Consider the following 21,440-nt stretch of genomic DNA (forward strand, 5'->3'; position numbering starts at 1 on the left):
GCAGCTGAGGATTGCAATGTCAAGACGGCAAGTCGACAGCTTGTGGAGAGCTGAGGATCTTTCTATCAGATGTGTGCCGGTGTGTGTTTCATGTGCATGCGTGTGCATGCGTGTGTGTGTGTGCACTCCAGCATCCCTTGTTCACAGCATCATATTGGTGTTTTTTCACCATTTCTCTAACTCCAGTCTGCTCCCTCTCTCAGTCTGGCTGACGGGTTCGCGGTCCACAGGCCGCCAGCGAGCAGCAGCGCTAATAGCATGAGTGTAAGTAGCCATAGTGGGGGCAATACGGCCATAATGTCATTAATATTTAGCTTAACAGTGACCCCTCGGGCGCTGTATGATGAGAGCCATCCATCTCCCGGGCTGTGTGAGAGTTCTGATAAGAGACAGGAGGAGGAGGAGGGTCGGACCAGTGTAGCCCACAAAGCTCACATCCTGACTCTGGGAGGCTTAAACCACCAAAATCAGTTAGCACAGTTCAGCTGTGAGATGTGCTCTCCAGCTTTTGAGCCCATTACCACCGTCCCCGGATCCAATCAGGAATCCGGAGCCAGTATCAGTCAATGCCTGCTGCTCTGACTCTACTGTTGGCTGCTGCTGCTGCTGCTGCTGCACAGACACACAGGCAGGGGTTGTGGCCTGACAGGAGGCATTGTCCAGAATAGTGCAGCTGCTGTTGATGTTGTAGGGATGTTGCAACTGTGAAAACTCTCACAGCCACAGAAATGAAAACACATTGTTCGTTTGTTGGTGTCTGGAGTCCGGCAGTCGTGGAAGGCGTTTTTTTGACATTACACAGCGCTGGAATTCCACTGTCTCATTACTCAACGCATCCTTCACTTCCTGTAACATTAAAGATCCACCGGGGGGGGGGGTTCCTTTCAGGTCAAACCCATCCCACACTTCAATGCAGATCAGGTGTTTTGTTTTGTTTTCAAAATGAAATAATAAGCAGATCTTTCTTAACATAATCTGCTTATTCAGTGTTATTTTGGGACTTTATTCATGTTTAATTTTTTATTTATTTACCCTGGTGCCTCTGGTCTCCTCATTTGCAAACTAGTGAGATAGTATTTTCTCACTCGTAATGATCAGTTTTTCTGTGCATGAAAAGTGCTATGAGAATGACTATAGTTTGTGAGCCACAGTTCACTCTTATAAATGCATTTCTTGTATTTTTAACATTATTTTAAAATTGGCCACGTTAAAATGGATGGACAACCCTTAACTCCAGTGTAATGTATTCTATTTGTTTATTTAGTTGTGATTTGTACTTTTTTATTTTGCAATGACCTTTTTAAGGTTTTATCTGTTCTGTTTCGAAACAGTTATAAAACCGATTTCATCCCAGTTTGATCTTTTCCAGCTGCGCGATTGCCGCTCTGTTTCAAAAACTGTTTTGATTGCTTTCTGTCGAACACTTTGGACGGCCTCGCCGCTGCATGAAATAAAATTGCCTTGCAATGCCAATTTGGTGTGTGTGTGTGTTTATGTGTGTGTTCCTCACCTGCACTAGCTGCTCCTGTGTGTCAAACTCGCGGCAACAGTTCTCCCAGTGGCAGTTTGTCTCATAAACCACCTCCGGCTCCTGTTTGCTCTCGTCCTTGTCTCCCTCCTCCTTCACCAGCGTCATGCCATCAGGATGGTCCTGAAAGAGTAAATAATGTAAATAAACTCCCCGAGCTGCAAACGCTAAAAGAGCTGCCTTGCTCTTACAAATGTCACTTCAATTCTGCACATAAAAGTAATTTATTCACCGCCTTGATGTTTTACAGTAGAGGCACCTGCCAAAAATTATTTGGTTACAGGTCTCGGCTGCAGTGACCCAGTGAATCTGGCCTTGTTTGGCTGTCTGGGAGAAAAGTGTGTGGAGCAGGAAATGGAGCGCTGAAAGCCACGCTCTGTATTTCGAGGTTTGTTATACGACGAGACCGGGGGCAAACATGTGAGGAGACTCACCCCCCTCTTCCTGCTGTAGGTTGCTCTATTAGCTCAGACATATTTCACTGTCACAGCGAGAAGGTTGAGGCGGCGTAAGGAGTTGGTGTGGGCTCATCGAGGAGAGGCTGCAGCTCCCACCGCACGCACCTCATGCTGTATCTGCTGCTCTAATAAGGTTTGGGGTTTTTCTTTTCCTCCAGATGGAAACACTTATCATCTTTTAAAAAATTCGTTTTAAATAACATTTAAAATAATTAAAAAACTATTTCCTTCTAGTGTCCCAAAGATCAATGAATTACTTAGCAACGGAAACTAAAATAAAGGGGAAATGCCAACAAATGGAAATAAATACGCTATAGACTGTGGCTGGTAACTTGCAACCAGGTCTGGTATATGGAATTCTTATTGCAGAGTTTAAAAATGGTCAGAGTATCCTGTACTAATTTGAATTTTGAATGAGAGTTTCCTCCCAAAAAAGTCTGTTGGACTGTTGATTTCATACATCATAGGAGGGAAAATATGACAAAAATGGGTAGATCACACGTAAAAAGTGTCACTTCTGGGATTACCGACCACTTTTCAGAGTGATACTTTCAGAGCAGATATTAGCGAAGTCATTAATTGGTTAATAAACGTTGGTGTTGTTAATGAATTCTCACCTGTACACTCACTGCACCAGGGCTTGGCAGCTCTTCCTCTGGTTTCATTTTGGAGCGTTTGTGGTGCATGGGGTCTCCTGTGCTGCTCACAGCAGACTCGCTCGTTGGTTTGGTCTGTGGAAAGAAAAAATTGGCAACTCAAGAGTTGGATTTCATCATTTCGAGCCTCCAATAGCGGGTTGTTGACAATGCAGACAGTTTAGTTTTTTGTTTTTTAATTTCACAATATTTCTTATTTAAGAGCTCTATTAAAAAGGCTTCTAACCTTACATCATTACCTTAATCAGCCTGTGGTTGAACCATAATGATTCTGTATCCTCAGACCCAGCCAACAACAGCTTTGCACTAATGAAAAACGACGCAATTCACTGTATCGCATTAGCTTCCCTAATCATTGCAATTAAAACAAACTCACGAAACAATTCCCTGAACCAAACTCTGAACCGATGGATGACCTGAATTTGGCCCTGCTTTAAATTTGCCCTTGGGAAATTGGAATTCTTGTTATGAACCAAGCCCACCTTATAATAGTCGTATTAACACATACATTTTAAAGTTATTAGAAGGAAAACAAGTTTACTTTTCTTCCTGGAAATTCTTGCAATGCGTAACGTGATGCAACACACTGGCCTTGCTATTTTCGGTGGAAGACATGAGATTCATCTGTGGCCCCTGAGCAATATTCTTGTTTTGTCAGAGGGAGGAAAAGGCAATTTTGGCGTTCCCAATTTGAGTGAGGCCTCATTTGTGATGATACAAAAGTGAAGAAATGGGAAACAGCAGGGAGGAGCGGTAATATACGCGGAATATTTACTTAAAACGTGGGCCCGCACATACAGTAAGGGTTGAGGAAGGAGAGAAAAAGCCCCTTTGGATCCATCCATCCATGTCAATATTCCCTCTCTATATCCTTGTTCTCTCTCTAGTGATTAATGGAGTCAGCAGTGGGATTCTATGCTAACAAGCCCCTTGTTGTTTGCTGCAGGCACATTCTGGGTCGTGCTCAGCAGTGGAAAAACAAGAGACAACACAAGTAGGAGGGAAAACTCCCAGGAGATGAGCACATGGAGGGGGGGTCCTGCCTGTATCACGTTAGCTCGCTACATTTCAAGACGCGGTTGGCATCCGACGCCGCTATCTATTACCCGCGATGATGAATCGCACGGGCGCCTGCCTGACGCGCTCACCTGTGAGGAGTCATTGGAGACGACGGAGCGCTCGCTGGCACTCAGTCCGGAGGGAGGGATGCCAGGGACGGGCCGCTGGGTGGCAAAGGCTGGCGTCGGGTGGATGAGGGGCGGGCTGTGGCCAAACGCTGAGCCCACGAGGCCTGGTTGACGGCCCATCAGCTGCTGGTGCATGTGCAAAGCCACGGGGGTCGGAGGGTAGGCGAAGCTCAACGCCGGGCTGGAGAGGGCAGAAAGAGGGCAACAAAAACAGTTCAATACTCAAGTGTTGACGGCGAAGGCGTATTGAGTTTTGAAAAGTACCACATCAATAAGGTTATTAGTCATTCTCTACTGCTTATTCTTTGGGTTTTCATGGGAGGAGCTGGAGCCAATCCTAACTGGATGGGTCACAGCGAGTCACAAGGCCAACACAATGACACAAACAACCATTCCAACACGTCAATCAGAACCAAGTTCCAAATCAGTGCTACAAAACAGTGATATTGGACAAAAACTGTGAAAGGTATTGTCAATTTCACTACAATGCAAGAACAAAACAGTCTTTGTACCTGTGATGGTATCAAAGGATAAGTCTATCGAGCAAGTTTTTCATTGCAGCCGCAGATGAGCAGAGCGGACGGAAGTGACTGAGACTGATTGTCCCATGTGTAGAATCGTCATCCTTTGCATTCTTTGAAATTGTGGATCCTCTCAGCATTTCCAGTGGCACACAAACCAAACCAACAAAAAATGCAGGCACAGCCAGACTGTGGTGACCTTCACATCGGGGGGGATAAGAGTAATACAAGAAGCCACTTGGCAAAACATCTCCAAGAAAAGACTTGAGAAGATGCAAGGAGACAAATTCCAGCCAGACCAAAAGACTCTTAAGTTACTTTTCCCATAACAATAAGGATGGTAAATAGGATGTTTCAGTAAATGTATACCCTACGGCCATTTTCAGGACATTAAAGATTTCATAGGGTCTGTAAACACGCTGCAGCCAAAGTATATTAGTAGTAGTAGTATATTGTGGATTTTTTACCAGGCATTATCGACTCGTGAGATTTTTATATTGTTACATCCTTAATAAAACTTAAAGTTCAACTTCCCTAAAACATCAGTTCCAGAGGCAAATGAGGCAAAAAAAAGAAAAAAAAGCCAGTGAATAAATGGATTGTTCTGCATAGCTCCTCGTCCCCGAGGACAATCAGACAGGAGACAGTGTGGTAATGTGGGAACCACGTTGGCTGCCGGCAAAATCCCCGTTCAGCTTGTAAACACAGAGTGAATTATCGTGTGGTTCTGTGTAAGGCAGTATGTCATACTTCCACCAGGCAAATGATACACGCGATAAACAACCCGCGGAGTGTGTCGCAAAAGCCGTGTAAATAAGGCAAGAATGCTGTCCCTAATCCAGTGACGGACCTCTTCCCTCATGTTTATTTACCCTCGCTCTGATCTGAGTGTGTTTACCCCGAAAGATCCCAGAAGCCGCCGAGCCTCCTCCGGGGTTTGTGTAACCACAGGTGAACCGCCAGATAAACACAGGTCTGTGTGGCTCCACAGCAGCGGCCTCCATTCATCCTGACCGCTGACGCTCCGCTCGCACCGCGACCCATATGTCTGCTGATCTTATTATGAGCCGAGTGGAAATCAATGGGCCGCGACACATTTGGGGGCCCATGCACTTGTCATATCACTCATCACTCTGTTGGCTCAGGTTATTTGGGTCCTGTCAGCGAGACAGTGGCCGAGCAAGCGGCGTGATTGATCAGGTTCCCCGTACAGATCGCTGATCAATGGCTGTGGGTGGGGCAATGGATCTTTGCTCTTCTCCTCTCTCATCTTTGTCCCTTTCCACTTTCCGTTTACTCGCCTCTGGTTCCAGGGGGTGTGATGTATGCGACGCTCCCGCGAGGGGAGCGTGATGACTGACACGAGCCGCCGGGGAGGCAGCGGCTGACTGGCTGGCTGGGAGATCATCACCCACATGAGGGTTTGACAGGGACGACACGCACACACACATAAACTTATTCACACACTTTCTTTGATCCCTTTCTTTAATGCATATGTGGTGTGGAATATAATCGTTGCTACGGTCCATCGTGATGCAGACATGGATGGATTATTTTTTTCGTATTGATACAGAAGCAACACAATCGATTAAAGCCATGTAACATGTTTGATTTTTACAGTCGCTAGATGACACAGCTGGAGGCATTAGAAGTATTTAAACTGAAATTTAAGTTCACGTTCACATTTATCTGCCTGTATTGACCGATAAATTACTGCAACGTGTAGAAGTTGGAAACAAAAGTTCACCAGCTGCCTTTAAAAATGTGAGTTAACACACGTTGATCATTTGTTACTTGCTGTGGCCTGTTAACGTCACATTGACTCAACATAATCACTTACACAATTAGATAAATACTACAATACTACATTTCAGTATCATTTGAATCGATTATTAATCGATTACTACATTTATTGTCAACTCTCGATAATCCGTTAATAGGTTTGAGTGTTGTTTTTTTTTCCCAATAATTAAAAGATACTTTCTGATTTTCAGCTTCTTTTCATATTCTTGTGAATATTTTCTGCTTTATTTGCTCCATTTAAGAAAGAAATCATTAAAAGTGTAATCATTCTGAGGCTTTGTGAACAAAACAAGACATTTCAGAACATCGTCATTACCAGGCTCGGTAAACACCGGTCGACATTTTTCAACAAGTACTTGATTAATCGAGAAAATTATGAAAATAATCATTAGTTGCAGCCCTAGTCTCATTATAGTTTGACATGGTAATTGTACACAAATCAAATTTTGAGACCAGTGAAGCTGCACAGACTTAGTAACCAGTTTAATTAAGGTAAACATGTGTAAGGTGTGTGTGTGTGTGTGTGTGTGTGTATGAAAAATACCAATCAATGACTTCTGAAAATCATTTATAACATCATTCCCCCTGGATAGATCCTGTATTGGCTATATTATTGGCACATGTGAGTCCCTGGGTGACCACCTTGACGAAACCACAGTCAATCAAAACTCCTGAGAGACAACCTGACAAAACTAAAGGGATAATCCATAAAAGTGGGATACTCGGACAGGAGAGGTTGAAATATATACACATCTTTTAAATTGAATTTTCTTTTTTACCTCCTATTGTGCATCAGTGGGTCTTAACATTTTCTTAAGCCAGAAACATCACATGTGGCAAAGCCAAAATAGCCCTTTTGACACCACTATGACATCATCGGGGGTAATTATGTCCAAATTGTGAGCACCTGAAAGTCTTTCCTGGACTTCGTGGTCATTTCTGTGATGAAGTAAACCAGTGTGATTCCTTTTAAAAGCAATAAACAATGGAATTTATATATAACAGAAAAAACGTTGAGTAATTCCAAGTGTTGTTTTCCCCTGTTTTATTACTCTTATTCGGTTGCCAACGCCATAGTTGAAGTGCTGAGTCAGCTTTTCCCCCCCAACTGCTGTTTTCTTGTTTACTCAAATTTTTTTGGGTCATTTACTTATTTACCACAGTTCAGATGAAATGCAGATAAAGGGTCCGTTCATTTTTTTCAGTGGCAGAAAAAAGTAAAAAGAATGTTTTACATAAAAGTTGAAATAATTGGCGGGAAATGCAGGGGAGTCCTGATTGAGCCAGATATGTTCATGTGTGAATTGTAGAGATAGTCGGGGTAGCATGCCTTTTGATTCCCATAAATTTTAAAAAAAAAGAAGAGATTTCTTATAATATACGCTTTGTAATTGGAACGATTTCGCTCTACCTGATGGTTCCAGCCGAGAGGTGACCGTACGAGCCGCTGGTGGACGAGCTGGAGCGCGAGTTGTTGAGCATGGTGACGAGAGAGTTGGGCGAGTTGCGGATCATGTTCTGCAGGTCAAAGCTGTGCTCGGAGAGCGGCGAGATGGGCAGCGGGCGCTTCCTGCTGGGCCGCGACGGCAGCCTCGGGCTCGGGAAACGAGAGTCTGCAGGACAAGGAGAGAGGAGATTCTTTTGAGTGACAGAAAAGGGATGACGATAAAACAGCAAATGAAGCGTTATCTGCTCCTTTTGTGGCATTTTTTTGACGAAACAAGCATCAGCTAAAATTTCTACAGATGAGCTACAGTTTCTACATGATTTTTCTATTTTTCTTGTGTCAGACTTCATCCAAACTTTAACCTAATCTAACCCGAACAGATGACACTTTTGTCAATCATCAGACAAAGGGCTCGTCTGAGCGAGTGCTCAGCTGTCACTTGATGCACTGCTTGCATTTCAGCCGAGAGAAAACATGCCTTTTATTTTGGAGAAATGCTCTGACTGTGTATGGTAATATTTAATCAAGTCCAATTTGACTCGTTATTCAAATGCAATCAATGTTGACTGGAAATAACTGAAAAAAAAGGGGTTTTGAAAAGGTAAAAGGCGGAAACGGCACAACCATTCTCTGTGCACATACAATGAGCCACGGGGTGGAGATTAACACATGACTTTTGTTGTCTTTTCACATGGAGATGTCACAAAACAAGACGGGGGAAAAACAGAAGAAGGTGGGGGGGGGGGCACTGAGGGGATGTCGCGCTTTGTGCGTGAACTGACACAAGGACTTTGTGACTCAAGACTTGGAAATAAAACATTTTGAGTTATTTCATAAAGACAGACAAAACCAGTTTACGCAGCCCCCCCCCCCACCCCCGATAACCCCCCCTCCATATTTACTGTACGTCCCCCACAATCCATCCGTCTCCCAAACGTAAACGCTCCATCTCTCGTTTGACACATCCAACGATTACCGAGCGCTCCATTCACATGGTAATCAGAGTGTGTGGATGTGAGTGAGTGTGAGTGCGTGAATGGCAGCGGCGGTGTTCTGGCATAAGGAGGCCCGAGATGTACGACTGCAGCGCGAAGCCGTACGGGCGAGGAACACCTCCTTTACGTCGCCATTGTATGGGAAAATCTGTCTCTTCAATGTCTTAGGGGAGAGCGGAGTGTTGGGAAGGTGGGCTTTCACGTACGTATACAAAATCCTGTCCAGAAGACACCAGTACACGGAAGAAAACTGAGGAAAATATGGTGACATTTCAGGCCGATGCATTTATTTGGACTGACGCAAAGAGATTTATGCTCGTATTTGAGGTGGACACACTTTATTCCATGAACTGATTCCCCCGCTAGTGCTTATATACTGCCACAAAAACAGTCAAATTGAATTTTAATCTAGTTGTAGCTAGATTTACTGTAAGTGTACACACTGGTTCATTCAGCTCGGATCGTATTAAAACAAACAACCTATCAGAAAACTTGCTATGTTTTAAACGTTTTATAAAACTAAAATCCACATGAGAGACAGACTCCACTTGTGGGGAATTAGAGGAGGCAGTGTGTTGCTGTGGCACAGGACCAGCAGCTTCCCACCGCTGCAAAGCCTCATGGGAGTGGTATTTATTAATGCACAGACCAAATGATAAATCGGCCAAGCGGGGAGACAGAGAGAGGAGTGTCCTGGATCGTCGCAGGACTGTCCCTCTAATTTCCTCTTGATTTATGGATGCGACGGCTGGTTAGGCGCCGCGTCATTAATTCTCTCGGCCGGGGAGGGTTCAGACAGGCCAGAATGACGGTGTCGGCCGATACAAGCTGAGTCCAAAACTGTGGGTTGAACCCTCGCCGACACACCTGGGGGCCACCTGAGAAGTAGGCTATCGCGAGGGAGGGCTGTGGTGAAGCGAAATAACTGCACAGGACCTTTTCTTTGTTGTGGAAATAAATACATTTGCTATTACTAGACTATTACTAGTTAAGATAATGCAACTTTAAGTACTTTAAGTGCACTTATATTGCTTTAAATGTACAATCACAGTGATTCATGCACCATAATGTAGTTGTATGCATTAACTGGGATATTTTAAATTGCATATATAACTGTTTTCCAAAGCTGTTTAATATATATGATAATTATTAATATCAATAATAGAAATGAATATACATTTTATTTATATATAATACTCAAAGTCCCTTTATACTTTATATTATAGATAGCTTTTTAAATAAATGTTACATACGGAGACTTAATGTATATAGCTACATTGATATTGTTGTATCATTAACACAGACAATAATTCTGGTTATATATATATACAGTAGAAAGCTGTGCCAATAATTAAAAGGCCTATAATAATAATAATAATACATTTTATTTATGTAGAGTTTTAAAAATAATTACTCAATGTCACTTTACTATATGAGGACTTAAAGTTAATATGCATGATCCGCTGTAATAATTCAGATTATACACAGTACAACACTGTGGCAGTGATTAAAATGCTTTAATAAATGATTAAAAGTAAAAAAATTTTTTAAAATATTAACAGAAAAATAACAACAAATAATAATGACAAAAAGATAAAAACGATCTACGACTTTAATGTCGTGATCTGTGGGAGCTGAGGCACTAATTATTCGGCGAGAAACACAGACAATAGTCCATTAAAGCACAAATAGGCACAGTTTCATTAGCACAGCTCTCAGTGAAGGTAATTACACTGATGTGAAACAGACTAAAATAGCCGCAGTGACACTGTAGCCCAGATTATCAGTGAAAGCCTCATGATAGACTCTGCTTTTGTTTTTTTTTTTTTTTTCTTCGGCACAGCTTTAAAGTGTTAATTCTTCCGGCGTCGGAACACACATCGCTGAAACGTGATGACTTATTACCGACGATGATCACAGGCGATTTTTGAGAGAAGTGAGAAGCGGCCGCATTTCCACTTAAATTTGGCCCTAATTAGGGTTCGAGCAACAAGGTTGCAAGAACCCTATTGAAACTGGAAGGATTATTATTATTATTATTATTATTATTCTTATTATTCCTTAAAGTAAATCGCCTTTTTGAGGCCTTTCCCATACCCCAAAACTCACAGATTTTTGTGACCGCATCAATCGTGGTGTAAATTTACGTCTGAAAAAGGTTCGGGGAATGTGCGTCGAAAATTGAATGTGGGAGGGGCCAATAAGTGCGGCGCCACCTGTCCAAATTCACCATGACCAACACAATTATCGCACATGCCCGAAATTCGGTACACATGTGTAGTGGGTCAGGATGAAGAAAAAATTACATTATGACCATGATCCAAACCCAACAGGAAATCCGCCATCTTGGGTTGATTGGCCATTTTTTGGCGATTTTGGCGAATTCGCAGCAATGGTATTTGAACTAACTCCTCCTAGAGTTTTCGTGCGATCACCTTCAAACTTGGTGAGGTCCCTGTGGACCAGTTGAGGAGCTCACGGTATCAAAAGTTTTTTCAAATGTCGCACGGCGCACGAGATAGGGGGCGGCAAAGTTCGTGATGATTCTGATGTTTCGCATCAGAAAAAAAAAACTCTTATAACTTTGCGATGGAAGGTCCGATCCGAACCAAACTTGCTATGATTGATGATGGGCCATGGCTGAAGACGTCTATGAAAAAACGGTGAAGTTTGAAAACAGCTCCTCCTTGTGGTGAAAGAAAATACACAAAAAAAAAGTTTTTTTACGATTTCGGGAATAACTTTTACACAGATAATCGTACCGCACTCAAAATTGGTGACAACAGTCAAAACACACGGTAGATGATGCATGATCAATATGACGACAAATCGTTTAACGGTGTTGCCATGGCAACGACGCAAAGTCGGATTTTTGGGACAAAAAATCAAACTGCTACAACTTCGCGAATCCTGGTCCGATCTGAACCAAACTTGCTAGGATTGATGATAGTCCGGCCCTAAAGACGTTCATATGAAAATATTCAATTTCGAAAACAGCGCCCCCTGGTGACAGTAGACAATATGACAGCTGGTATTTCAATTATCTCCTCCTAGAGCTTTTGTGCGATCACCTTCAAACTTGGTGAGATCAATGTGGACGAGTTGAGCATCAAAAGTTATCAAAAGCTTTTTAAAATATTGTATGGCGTACGAGATAGGGGGCGCCAAAATTGGAGATAATAATAATTTTTCACAACAGACAATGAAACTCTTATAACTTCGCGATGGAAGATCTGATCCCAACCAAACTTGCTATAGTTGATGATGGTTAGTTGCTGAAGACGACTATGTTGCTGAAACGGTACATTTTGAAAACAGCGCCTCCTGGTGGTGGTAGAAAATTCTAAAAAAAGAAACTGTTACAACTTTGCCAATCCTGCTCCGATCTGAACCAAACTTGCAAGGATTGATGACAGTCCTGCCCTGAACACGTCTATATGAAAATATTCATTTTCAAATACAGCGCCCCCTGGTGACAGCAGACAGAATTACATTTATAGTTTTTGATGCTGCTCCAACAGGGATTGTTGTATCCACTTGAAACTTAGTATGTGGGACCCCAGACCCTTCCTCAACATGTCCGTGAAAGGTCACCTCCCTACAGGAAGTGGAACGCCCGAAACAGGAAGTAAAGTCTTACATTGTCCGATTGACACGAAACTAGATATGTGAGTTACTGGACCTTCCCTGAACATGTTTACGGAGACGCCGTTGACCGAACAGGAAGTCGGCCATTTTAAACAGGAAGTGCCCTCTAACTTTGCCGTACGTTGTCCGATCTGCACAAAACCTTATATGTGACACCAGGGACCTGTCCTGAGCATGTCCGTAAAAGGTCACCTCCCTACAGGAAGTGGAACGCCCGAAACAGGAAGTAAAGTCTTACATTGTCCGATTGACACGGAACTAGATATGTGAGTTACGGGACCTTCCCTGAACATGTTTCCGGAGACAAACAGGAAGTCGGCCATTTTAAACAGGAAGTGCCCTCTAACTTTGCCGTACGTTGTCCAATTTGCACGAAACCTTTTATGTGACACCAGGGACCTGTCCTGAGCATGTCTGCAAGAGATGACCTCCTAACAGGAAGTGGAATGTCCGAAACAGGAAGTAAACTCTAAGATTATCCGATCTGCACAAAACTTGATATGTAAGACAAGGGAAGTTCCCTGAACACGTTTACGGACACGCACTTGACCGAACAGGAAGTCTGCCATTTTAAACAGGAAGTGCCCTATAACTTTGCCATACGTTGCCCGATCCCCCCCGAAATTTGGATCGACATGCGTGGGGACGCCGCTGAAAATAACTAGTACTGAAAATAACTAGTACCGCGCGCGGTGAATGAACGGGTGAGAGCGCGAGGCACGCGGGGAGCCGTGGCACACGGCGACCCGCGTGGGTCGGCTCGAACCCGTTCAGAACCGCGCGCGGTACTAGTTATTTTCAGTACTAGTTATTTTCATTGTTTTTGTTTCAGTCTATTAATCTTAAGAAAAGTGACACAGAAGAAAGGATCGCTCCAGTGATGAATGGCGGGACATTCCAATTCCCACTTAATAGCAATTAATTTTCTGATACCCGCACAAGTTTGGCTTAGTTTTAATTAGTTTGTTCCCGGGAAACGGAGGGAACTTCACCCCCAGATTCCCATGGAAGCGGCGTCTGCCTGACTAAATACATTCTCATCAAAGAGAGCGGGGGGTGACGCTGTCCGACCTTTCGAAGATTTAGTGTGCTTTTAATTTCCTATTTACACTTTAAAATAACTCATTAGCATACGTCCTCTCTGCACACGGTCCTGAGCCCGAGACAGTGGCTCATTTGAATAATGTTGACGTAAAAGATGCAGGTCCTTCCTTCGCAGCTGTCGTCTATTTATATATAGATGAAGACACAACAGTGTAGGTGTGGAATAAAAGTGCATTTTGAGGGTTGAATTCCCCCGGGGGCCACCCATGCTGTAATGTGGAGGGAAGCACTCTTAATACGCAAAAGTCTGGTCCCAATAGGGATGAATGTGGTAGGTGTCTTCACACCTGCACGGCCACATTTGGATTAAATAGTAAAGGGTTTTTAAAAAAGACACTATTTAATTTTTTAAATGTGTAGTTATGGCCTTCTACAAACAGATTAGATGTAATTCTTAATCCAATAAGGGATTTAAAATCTTTGGCTTTTTATTACGCTCAGTTTATAGACATAAAAAAAACAAGGGTAATGAAAAAATGAACAAATAAATCAAAAAATAGAAGCTGATATACATTTATAAAGTATTCATACGGCGTATCAACAATTACTCATACAATAACTGACGCATGCGACAAAGACCCTTAACTGATGTGTAGAGTTTTTTAACGAATGTACAATGTCTTTATATTCGGCGTACCATATTTTATCCTCACTGTGTTCAATATTTAGTGCTGATTTACATTTTTAACTGAACATATCTACCTTTTTATATAAAACATTTCATACTTAAGACTTAATAGTCAGGTAATTGTGTCACGTCTTTGGTTGTTTTGGTCTCATGTCAAAGAAATTTAAACAAAACTACACAAATTAATGAATAAATAAGAAAGAGGCCACTACGATTAAATAGCTGCGGTGGATGATTCTGCCGTGGAGTGAAATGAATGATTTATAAATTGTCACTAATCTGTGAACGGGGCGGATTTCATAAGCTCATGAACGTGTGATTTTTGGACAATGTTCCCGTGGTTATTAAAATCCATTAGAGAGGAAAAGTCCTTTTGAATGTTGATCACGCTTAATATCCATGTCACATTATATGACATTAATGTATTGAAGAGACTCCAGCAGTAGTGTGATTCTGAATCAGGACTACGGACTACGTGATCTCAATAAAAAGGTTTAAAATCTGCAATAAATGATCAAATGTAAACACAGAGTTTACACAAAACACATCACGATATACATGTTGTTATTGAATCGTCAGCTCTGGGATTGCACGTGTGCTGACTTACTTTCCATGGCCTGCAGATACTCCATGTGCAGGGCGCTGGCGCTGCTGGCGCCGGCCGTGGACGCCACGGTCGGGAGCAGGTCGGCCGCGTACGGGCTACGGTGGCCTGTAAGGAGGGCCATCTGGTGGTAGTACTCAGCTGTGGTCAGGCCCGTGTGAGGGGCTGCAGAGAGACAGACAGAGAGAGAGAGAACATCCAGGTCAGAGAAGAAGTTGAAACAAGGTCACCAGAAGAGAGATGAGGGTGAGCATGGCAGGAAAACGTTCCAGGAGATCGTGGATGGAGTGGAGGTACTCGAGGAAATGAGGGAGGTAGGGAGGGGAGAGAGACAAACGATGGGGAGGAAAAATATTAGGCGGTGAGTAAAAGTTGACAGGGAGAGCACCTGCACTGCCTTACAAACCTGCGTTCATTTACTTTAGATGATAATCAGCTCAGCAGAACCGTAATGAGCACATTAGCAACACCATCAAGGTAGAGAAAACAGCTGCACGGGGAGCTTCACCTGCGGTGGAGAGCCTCGCTGGGGGATTATGGATGCTTGCTCACAGATTACAGTGAGTGTGCATTAGTGTTTGATTGATGCACGAGTGCGGCATAACAGATCGCCTTACAATATGATTCTTAAACAGCTCTTCTTCTTCTTCCTCTCACTTCCTTGATAATTTCAAGTACACATGCACGTGTGTGTGGGGTAAAAGTGTGCGGGCCGACACATCTCTTGCCAGAGACGGCGTTTGTGTGTTTTGCACACGTCAAGGCTGCAGCCTGCAGATATGCAACCTGCTCCTCGACTCAGAACTCTAAAGGAAAACAAAAGGCCCTAAATCTGCCCAGATATATCTGCATACATAATGATGCGGTGAACCATTTCTCTCCTCTTTTTTTTTTTTTTTTCTCTTCTCAAAAAGCCTCTCTATTCCAAGTCATTCCCTCAGTTAAAGAGTGCTGTAAGTCCTTGAACCGTAGCCTAAAAATAAACAACTGGCGGTGGGCTTCCTTATGCAAATATACTATGAAAGAGAGGGAGAAGACTAACACTGCGGTTTTGGATGTGGATATGGAATCGGTTCAGACCCACAGAGAGCAGCACTTCTCATCTTTTCCCCCCAGTTGAAGAAATAAAGAGGAAAAATAAAGAAACACTGTATGAGGGGATTTCCTCCTAAGGCTGGGCCTGTGTGCCTGCAATATGCATCCATGATTGGTTTGAATGAATGTCAGAAAGAAATTCTAAATTAATTCGATCTGGGTATTATGTCTTTATTGGAAGGAGGGAGCTTCTTAATTGTCTCCTCTGTTCCGCCTTTGCTCTGCTTTTGCATTCACCCATAATGTGGCCCCTTTCAGTATCCACGCACAGAAAAGGGGGCTTTGCGGAATTTCTAAATCAGAAACGCTGGCATCCGAGAGCGATCCTGGGGGCAAAATAAAAAAAAAAATGGGGGGGGGGAGGGGGGGAGTGCAGCGAGTGTGGCACTCGACGGGGAGGAAGGCAGAGACGTGCCTCAGGACTTGGTGAGCCACCAGGTGCTCCTGCAGCACAATAGGACGAGGGGAAGGTCTGCGTCTGAACCCCATCTCACATGGAAAAGAGGAAATATTGTGAGGGAGGAGCACAAAAAAAAGTGAAAGCAAATGTGTGGCAGCAAGAGGGTGGCACTAAATCCCACCCACTTTAAACCTCCATTAGATTGTGTTAATTAATTCATCATTATTCAAATGTACTTTTTTTGGGTGGGGAAGGGGGGGAGAAAGGAAAAAAAAAAATCTTTGCATACTGAAGGAGGGAGGAGGCTCCCTGCAAGCGGCGTGATATACTAACAACACAAAAGCTGATGGCTTAATTAATCACCGCATTGATTAAAGGAGTAATTAGGTGCCTCATTCACGATTCACGGCATTATGAAGTAAGAGGGGGATCATGTGGTAGGTTGGAGAAACTATTTTGATTTAAGGCAAGCTGGTGCACATTATATTGTGGTAATGGAAAATTGGAGGGTTGGGAGTTTTTTTAGCTGGAGCTTACACTTACACACTGCTCGCACAGAGAAATGTCGGGAGGGCGAGAGAAAGGCTGCAAAAAAAAGAAAAGAAGTCATGTCTTCACTCAGACGCACAGACGAGGAGATGGTGTTTATTTAACATTTATTTAAAACGTTTATTTAAAAAAGAAAGACTTCAGAGTGGCAAATGAGCTTTGATCAGTCTGTTTTTAATGGCAAGATATTTCGAAATTTGGAATAGCTTCATTCACACAGTTCATTTTCTTTCTTTATTTTAATTTTTGTTTTGTTTATATTTATCACTCCTAATGATTTATATGGATATATTTCTGTTCTATTGTATGTAAGTTATCTTATAGTGAACTATAGTACATCCAAGACGTTGTACACTTGCGCTGTTAACAGAACTAATAAAAATAATCGAAGAAAATGAAAATAATTAGTAAAATTTAATAATAAAAGAACATTTTCCTGTAAAAAAAACTGAGGATTTATCAGCCTGTAGTTGCTGGTTTTAGCATTTATTTATGACACCTTGAATTTTTTTTGTTTTATTATTATTATTATTGTTATTATTATTATTATTATTATTATAATACGTTAATAATAATATTACAATAATATATATATGTTAATAATAATAACAATAATAATAATAATAATAATAGTAATAATGTTTTAATCTGCATTTTCTTATGATACTGTGTTTGATTTTATGTTTGTGTTTTACCTATAGCTAAAATGTTTTTTTCACAAGAATGACAATGACCATTTTTATCATTTATTTTTATTTTGTCCAAAAAATGGCCAGAAGTCAAAGGATTCACTTCAGAAAAAAGCTAATATTTAGTTTTGCTTCATATCAAATCAAATTCATACATTTCACTCGTGTGGTGCCAAATGATGTGAAAATAGAAAGTGAAAACCATGTAGACTGCTGCTGCTTGATCAATTAAAAATCTTTAGAATAAGTCTAAAGTAAAAGCTCTGCACACCTTAGTGTGTTATAAATCACCACTAATTCATTTTCTGTCAATGTTCACTCAACAGCCGCTGATAAAATACGGCGGTGGAGTCGTTTTTCCCCTCCAATATTGATATTTTAAATCTGTATTTCACATAAGATTTAACAGGTTCCAGTGTCCACTTTAATTGATTTCCCAGCCCAAATCCGTCCTCAGATCTCAGGAAGCAAACGCTCCCTGTAGGACACCTTAACCAAACCCCCACCGCCACCACCACCCAGCCCTGAACTTGAATCTGACCCCTCCCTCCGTGTGTGCGATGTAACTGTACGTGACCCTGCCGCTCACCGATGCATCCTCCAGAGGTTTCTGACATGACTCACAGATCAAAGGGATTACCCCCCCCCAACAACCCCTCCCCCCCGCCCTCCATCCTGCACACACACAGACACACACCCAGCCACACGGACCACGGCGCACTCATAATACTCCCATGCACCTCACTCAGATAACATCTCACCAAACCCCTGGGTCTTAATAGAGATGGATCTGGTTGCCTCTCACCTGACCCGCTCTGACCTCAAAGAGGAATTAAACTCATGTAGAGAATCAAGATTCCACCTAATAGCAATCGAACCTCGCTGATCGATTCCAACAATTATTTTTAAGGGTCCGCGTGAGGCTTTATCACCTGTTTCTGCTCTGCTGATGGAGCGTACATCTGTGCCTCGTGTGTGTGTGTGTGTGTAATGTGCAATGGTGTATGTTTCACTTTACCATCTGCGGGGCTGAGGCCTCGTGTGGCGGACAGGACAGAGATGGAGGGACTGCTGTGGAGCGAGCGGATGTAGTCCATGTATGGGTTAATGTAGGGGTGTGGAGGGTGAAAGGGCGACTCCGCCCCCATGGAGGGGTTCCGCTGGGGCGAGATCCGGATGAGGGAGATGTCAGAGAACGCCGGACTGCCCGGCAGAGGCCTGCGGAGACAAAAAAAAAACAAAACAACATGCATATTTTAAAAGTTCTCTTAATAAACTTCCAGTCATGGATTCATCATACAATCAATCACACTGAACGCCTCGGGAAGAGTCCTGAACAATTAATCATTTTCAAATCAATTTGAAACAGGCTTCAGTTTAATTCTTCTGTTTGTCATTGTTCTATATGCCAATTTAAAATTCAACACATGAATGTTTAAAACAGTTCAGAAGTTCTCATCCTTGCATTATAGTATCGCGTGTAATATGTTTTGATGGTATCTCGTGGTGTAATGTTCCATGTTCTATTATATTTTAAAGATTGCTCTGAAGCTTGACTTAAAAAAATTGGATCACGACAGTTTCACTTGAAAAAATCTCTTTTTTTTGTGTGTAATTGCATGAAAATTACATTTTCAGTGAAAACTATGACAGAGGTTTTAAAGTTGAACCCAGTGTGAACATGTCACCGTGGTCATAAAACAAAAAAAAAGGCAGTTAAACTGGGATGTCAATCCTCCGAGAGGCCATAACTGTTTTAAAGTCTGACTGACTAATTCACCACATGTGGAACATCTTTTGATTCCACCCGCCTCTCGTGTCGCACATTTCAGGGCAAACTGTGAAGTCTGTGTCCGCAGACTTAACGGGGACATCATGCACATTTCATTAGAGCTCTGAAAATCCACTTTTACTGCGCCGTGGACCCGGCGGAGCAGCGAGGGACAGACAAAATGGACTGTGACACTATCTCTGTCCCTCCATCTGCGACACAGAGAGGAGAGTGCTGCATTCCAACTGCTCCCTACGCAGACATTTCCTCAGATCAAAGGCAGCTTTCACCACTGCGTCTTAATCAGAGGGAAACTTTAGCCTGAGCTCACCGCTGACCAGCGCCAGACAAGCAACGCTACACCACTTTACTCTGAGCTGAAACCAAAGTACAGGATGGGCGCAATGTTGCACAAACACGTCAGTGAAATATTCTTTCTCTCGATCAAAAACATCTTTCTGTGTGAACTGTCTCTATTGTGTGAGATGTGAAATAAAGTTCAGAGCGGTCAGGGAAACTTCTTCCGAGGCAAAGTCTGAGATGAACTAATTTGCCTCCTTTCTTATAATTGGCGAGGAGGGCGAGGAAACTTCATAATGATGGCCTTCACCACAAAGACCGTCCCCCGAGGATGTGGAGAAATCCACATATCAGCCAGACATTAAGAGGCTAAGAGATTAGACTGAATTAGCCCCTCCACTTCTCTGTGGCTCCCCAGTGGACCAGTCTACTGTGACAAAAGACCCCAGGAGAAGGAGAGGGAAAAGTGGGGGTTTGCGTCGGACAGAAAAGGGGTGAGGAAAAGAGAGGAGGAGGAGGAAGAAAGAGTACGAGACCTGGCCCCGGAGTTTGTCTCTCGGTGACCTTGAACAAGGCAAGGGGAGTGGAACAGCCCAATTACAACCTCCACCCCGTCCCCTGATCCCCTACTGTCCCATTCGTGCCTCACAGTTTCACAGGCCGCGTAATGAAAGAGCTCAGGCCAGAGTCGATAATGAGCCCCGAGGAGCTCCAACAGCTCACACGCACATTCTGAGGACAGACACACACGAGCGTCCGCAAACACACAAACGTTTGTCTTTCTGTAATTAACCCAAAGGGGTTAAGGGATGATATTAAAACCTTTCACTGTGTCCAAGTTTATGACAACATGTCTCACTGATGCCGAAGGTGAAGGTGAGAAAGAGTCCTGAGAGGAAACTCGGTAAAAGCCTCACTGTGAAAGTGTGCAAAGGTGGAAGATTTAGGGACCGTACTGAGGGACACTGCCAAAAATCAATGATATGCATATATCAGGAAATAAACACTTCAAATCTGATCAAAAACTTTAAATATTCTATAAATACCTCACTGAACACAGCCTGTAAAACTTTAATGTAACGCATTTTTATTGAGCTTAGAGAAGCGGCTACAAGATGCATTCAAGGAACCCCGTCATTTTGTATTACCTAATTCTTGCTGCTGTTGCTGCCACCTTGTGGTCATAGATAGACTACTAAAGAGGTATCCATTAGTCAGTTTTTTTGTGCAATCCTCAACAAAGCATTGCTCAGTTCTGTAACTTTTGCATTTGAGGGTTGAAATTAAGGCCGATTAATCTGCTTGTGGCTTTTCCACGCATCAAGCTACTGTTATTCTGTCAGCCTTCAAAACTCCAGTCGACCTCTATTTGGAGTATTAAGCTTTTGAAATGGCTGGTTGTAGCCAGGCGGTAAACGCTTCAGTACAACTGTGCTATGAACAGCTTTGTAGTTTTGACTGTGTCAGACTGATATCGGTAGAAACTCCGGGTGATGACATCAGTGTCACGTGTCGTACTGAAACATTTAGTCGTCCGTGACCCCATCTGACAGCGTGAAACAGCAGTCATGGTATTTTTCTATCGCCCTTCATGTGTTCAGTGTGTTTCTGCACGTCTGCTTTTACAAACAAACGTGTGAGAAGCGTTTTACTTCCTCCACACCTTACGGGCCAAGCTGAGGGCAAGCGTGAACTTCAAAACAGGTGTGTGTGTATGTGTGTGTGTGTGTGTGTTTTCACGATAAGCAAGTCATGTGCTCACCAACGCCACCATTGCATGCCTCATTTACGCACTTACTTTGATGTCAACATGGCTGACCATGCACGTACACACAAATCTGGTTTGTCATGGCAGAAGACAAAGAAAAACATTTATACACACAAGTAGTGAAGTATGTGAAACACATATTTCTATGGTTACGTATGATATTTTAGACATAAAAGAAGAATCCAAGAGGAAAGGTAAAAAAACAACAAAAACACATCACGACTTCTTTTCCTCGACTGGCTCTCCACATGCCTGTTTGAGGAGAGCCAGACACCCACTCTGGCTGCCA

At 42.8% G+C, this 21,440-nt stretch overlaps 1 protein-coding gene across 2 annotated transcripts in view; it reads right to left on the reverse strand.

Annotated features, from left to right (window-relative positions):
* Window positions 1-21,440, reverse strand: part of gli3 (GLI family zinc finger 3) — a 111,622-nt gene that overhangs the window by 14,006 nt on the left and 76,176 nt on the right. For both annotated transcript variants that reach the window (XM_058626383.1, XM_058626382.1), the window contains exons 5-10: window positions 18,331-18,530; window positions 14,583-14,744; window positions 7,565-7,766; window positions 3,791-4,010; window positions 2,604-2,717; window positions 1,511-1,651 (exon numbers count right to left, since the gene is read on the reverse strand). In XM_058626383.1, coding sequence (XP_058482366.1) covers window positions 1,511-1,651; window positions 2,604-2,717; window positions 3,791-4,010; window positions 7,565-7,766; window positions 14,583-14,744; window positions 18,331-18,530 — 1,039 coding nt within the window. The remainder of the gene's footprint in view (window positions 1-1,510; window positions 1,652-2,603; window positions 2,718-3,790; window positions 4,011-7,564; window positions 7,767-14,582; window positions 14,745-18,330; window positions 18,531-21,440) is intronic.

Source organism: Solea solea, chromosome 1, assembly GCF_958295425.1.
Source record: "Solea solea chromosome 1, fSolSol10.1, whole genome shotgun sequence".
Classification (NCBI taxonomy): Eukaryota; Metazoa; Chordata; class Actinopteri; order Pleuronectiformes; family Soleidae; genus Solea; species Solea solea.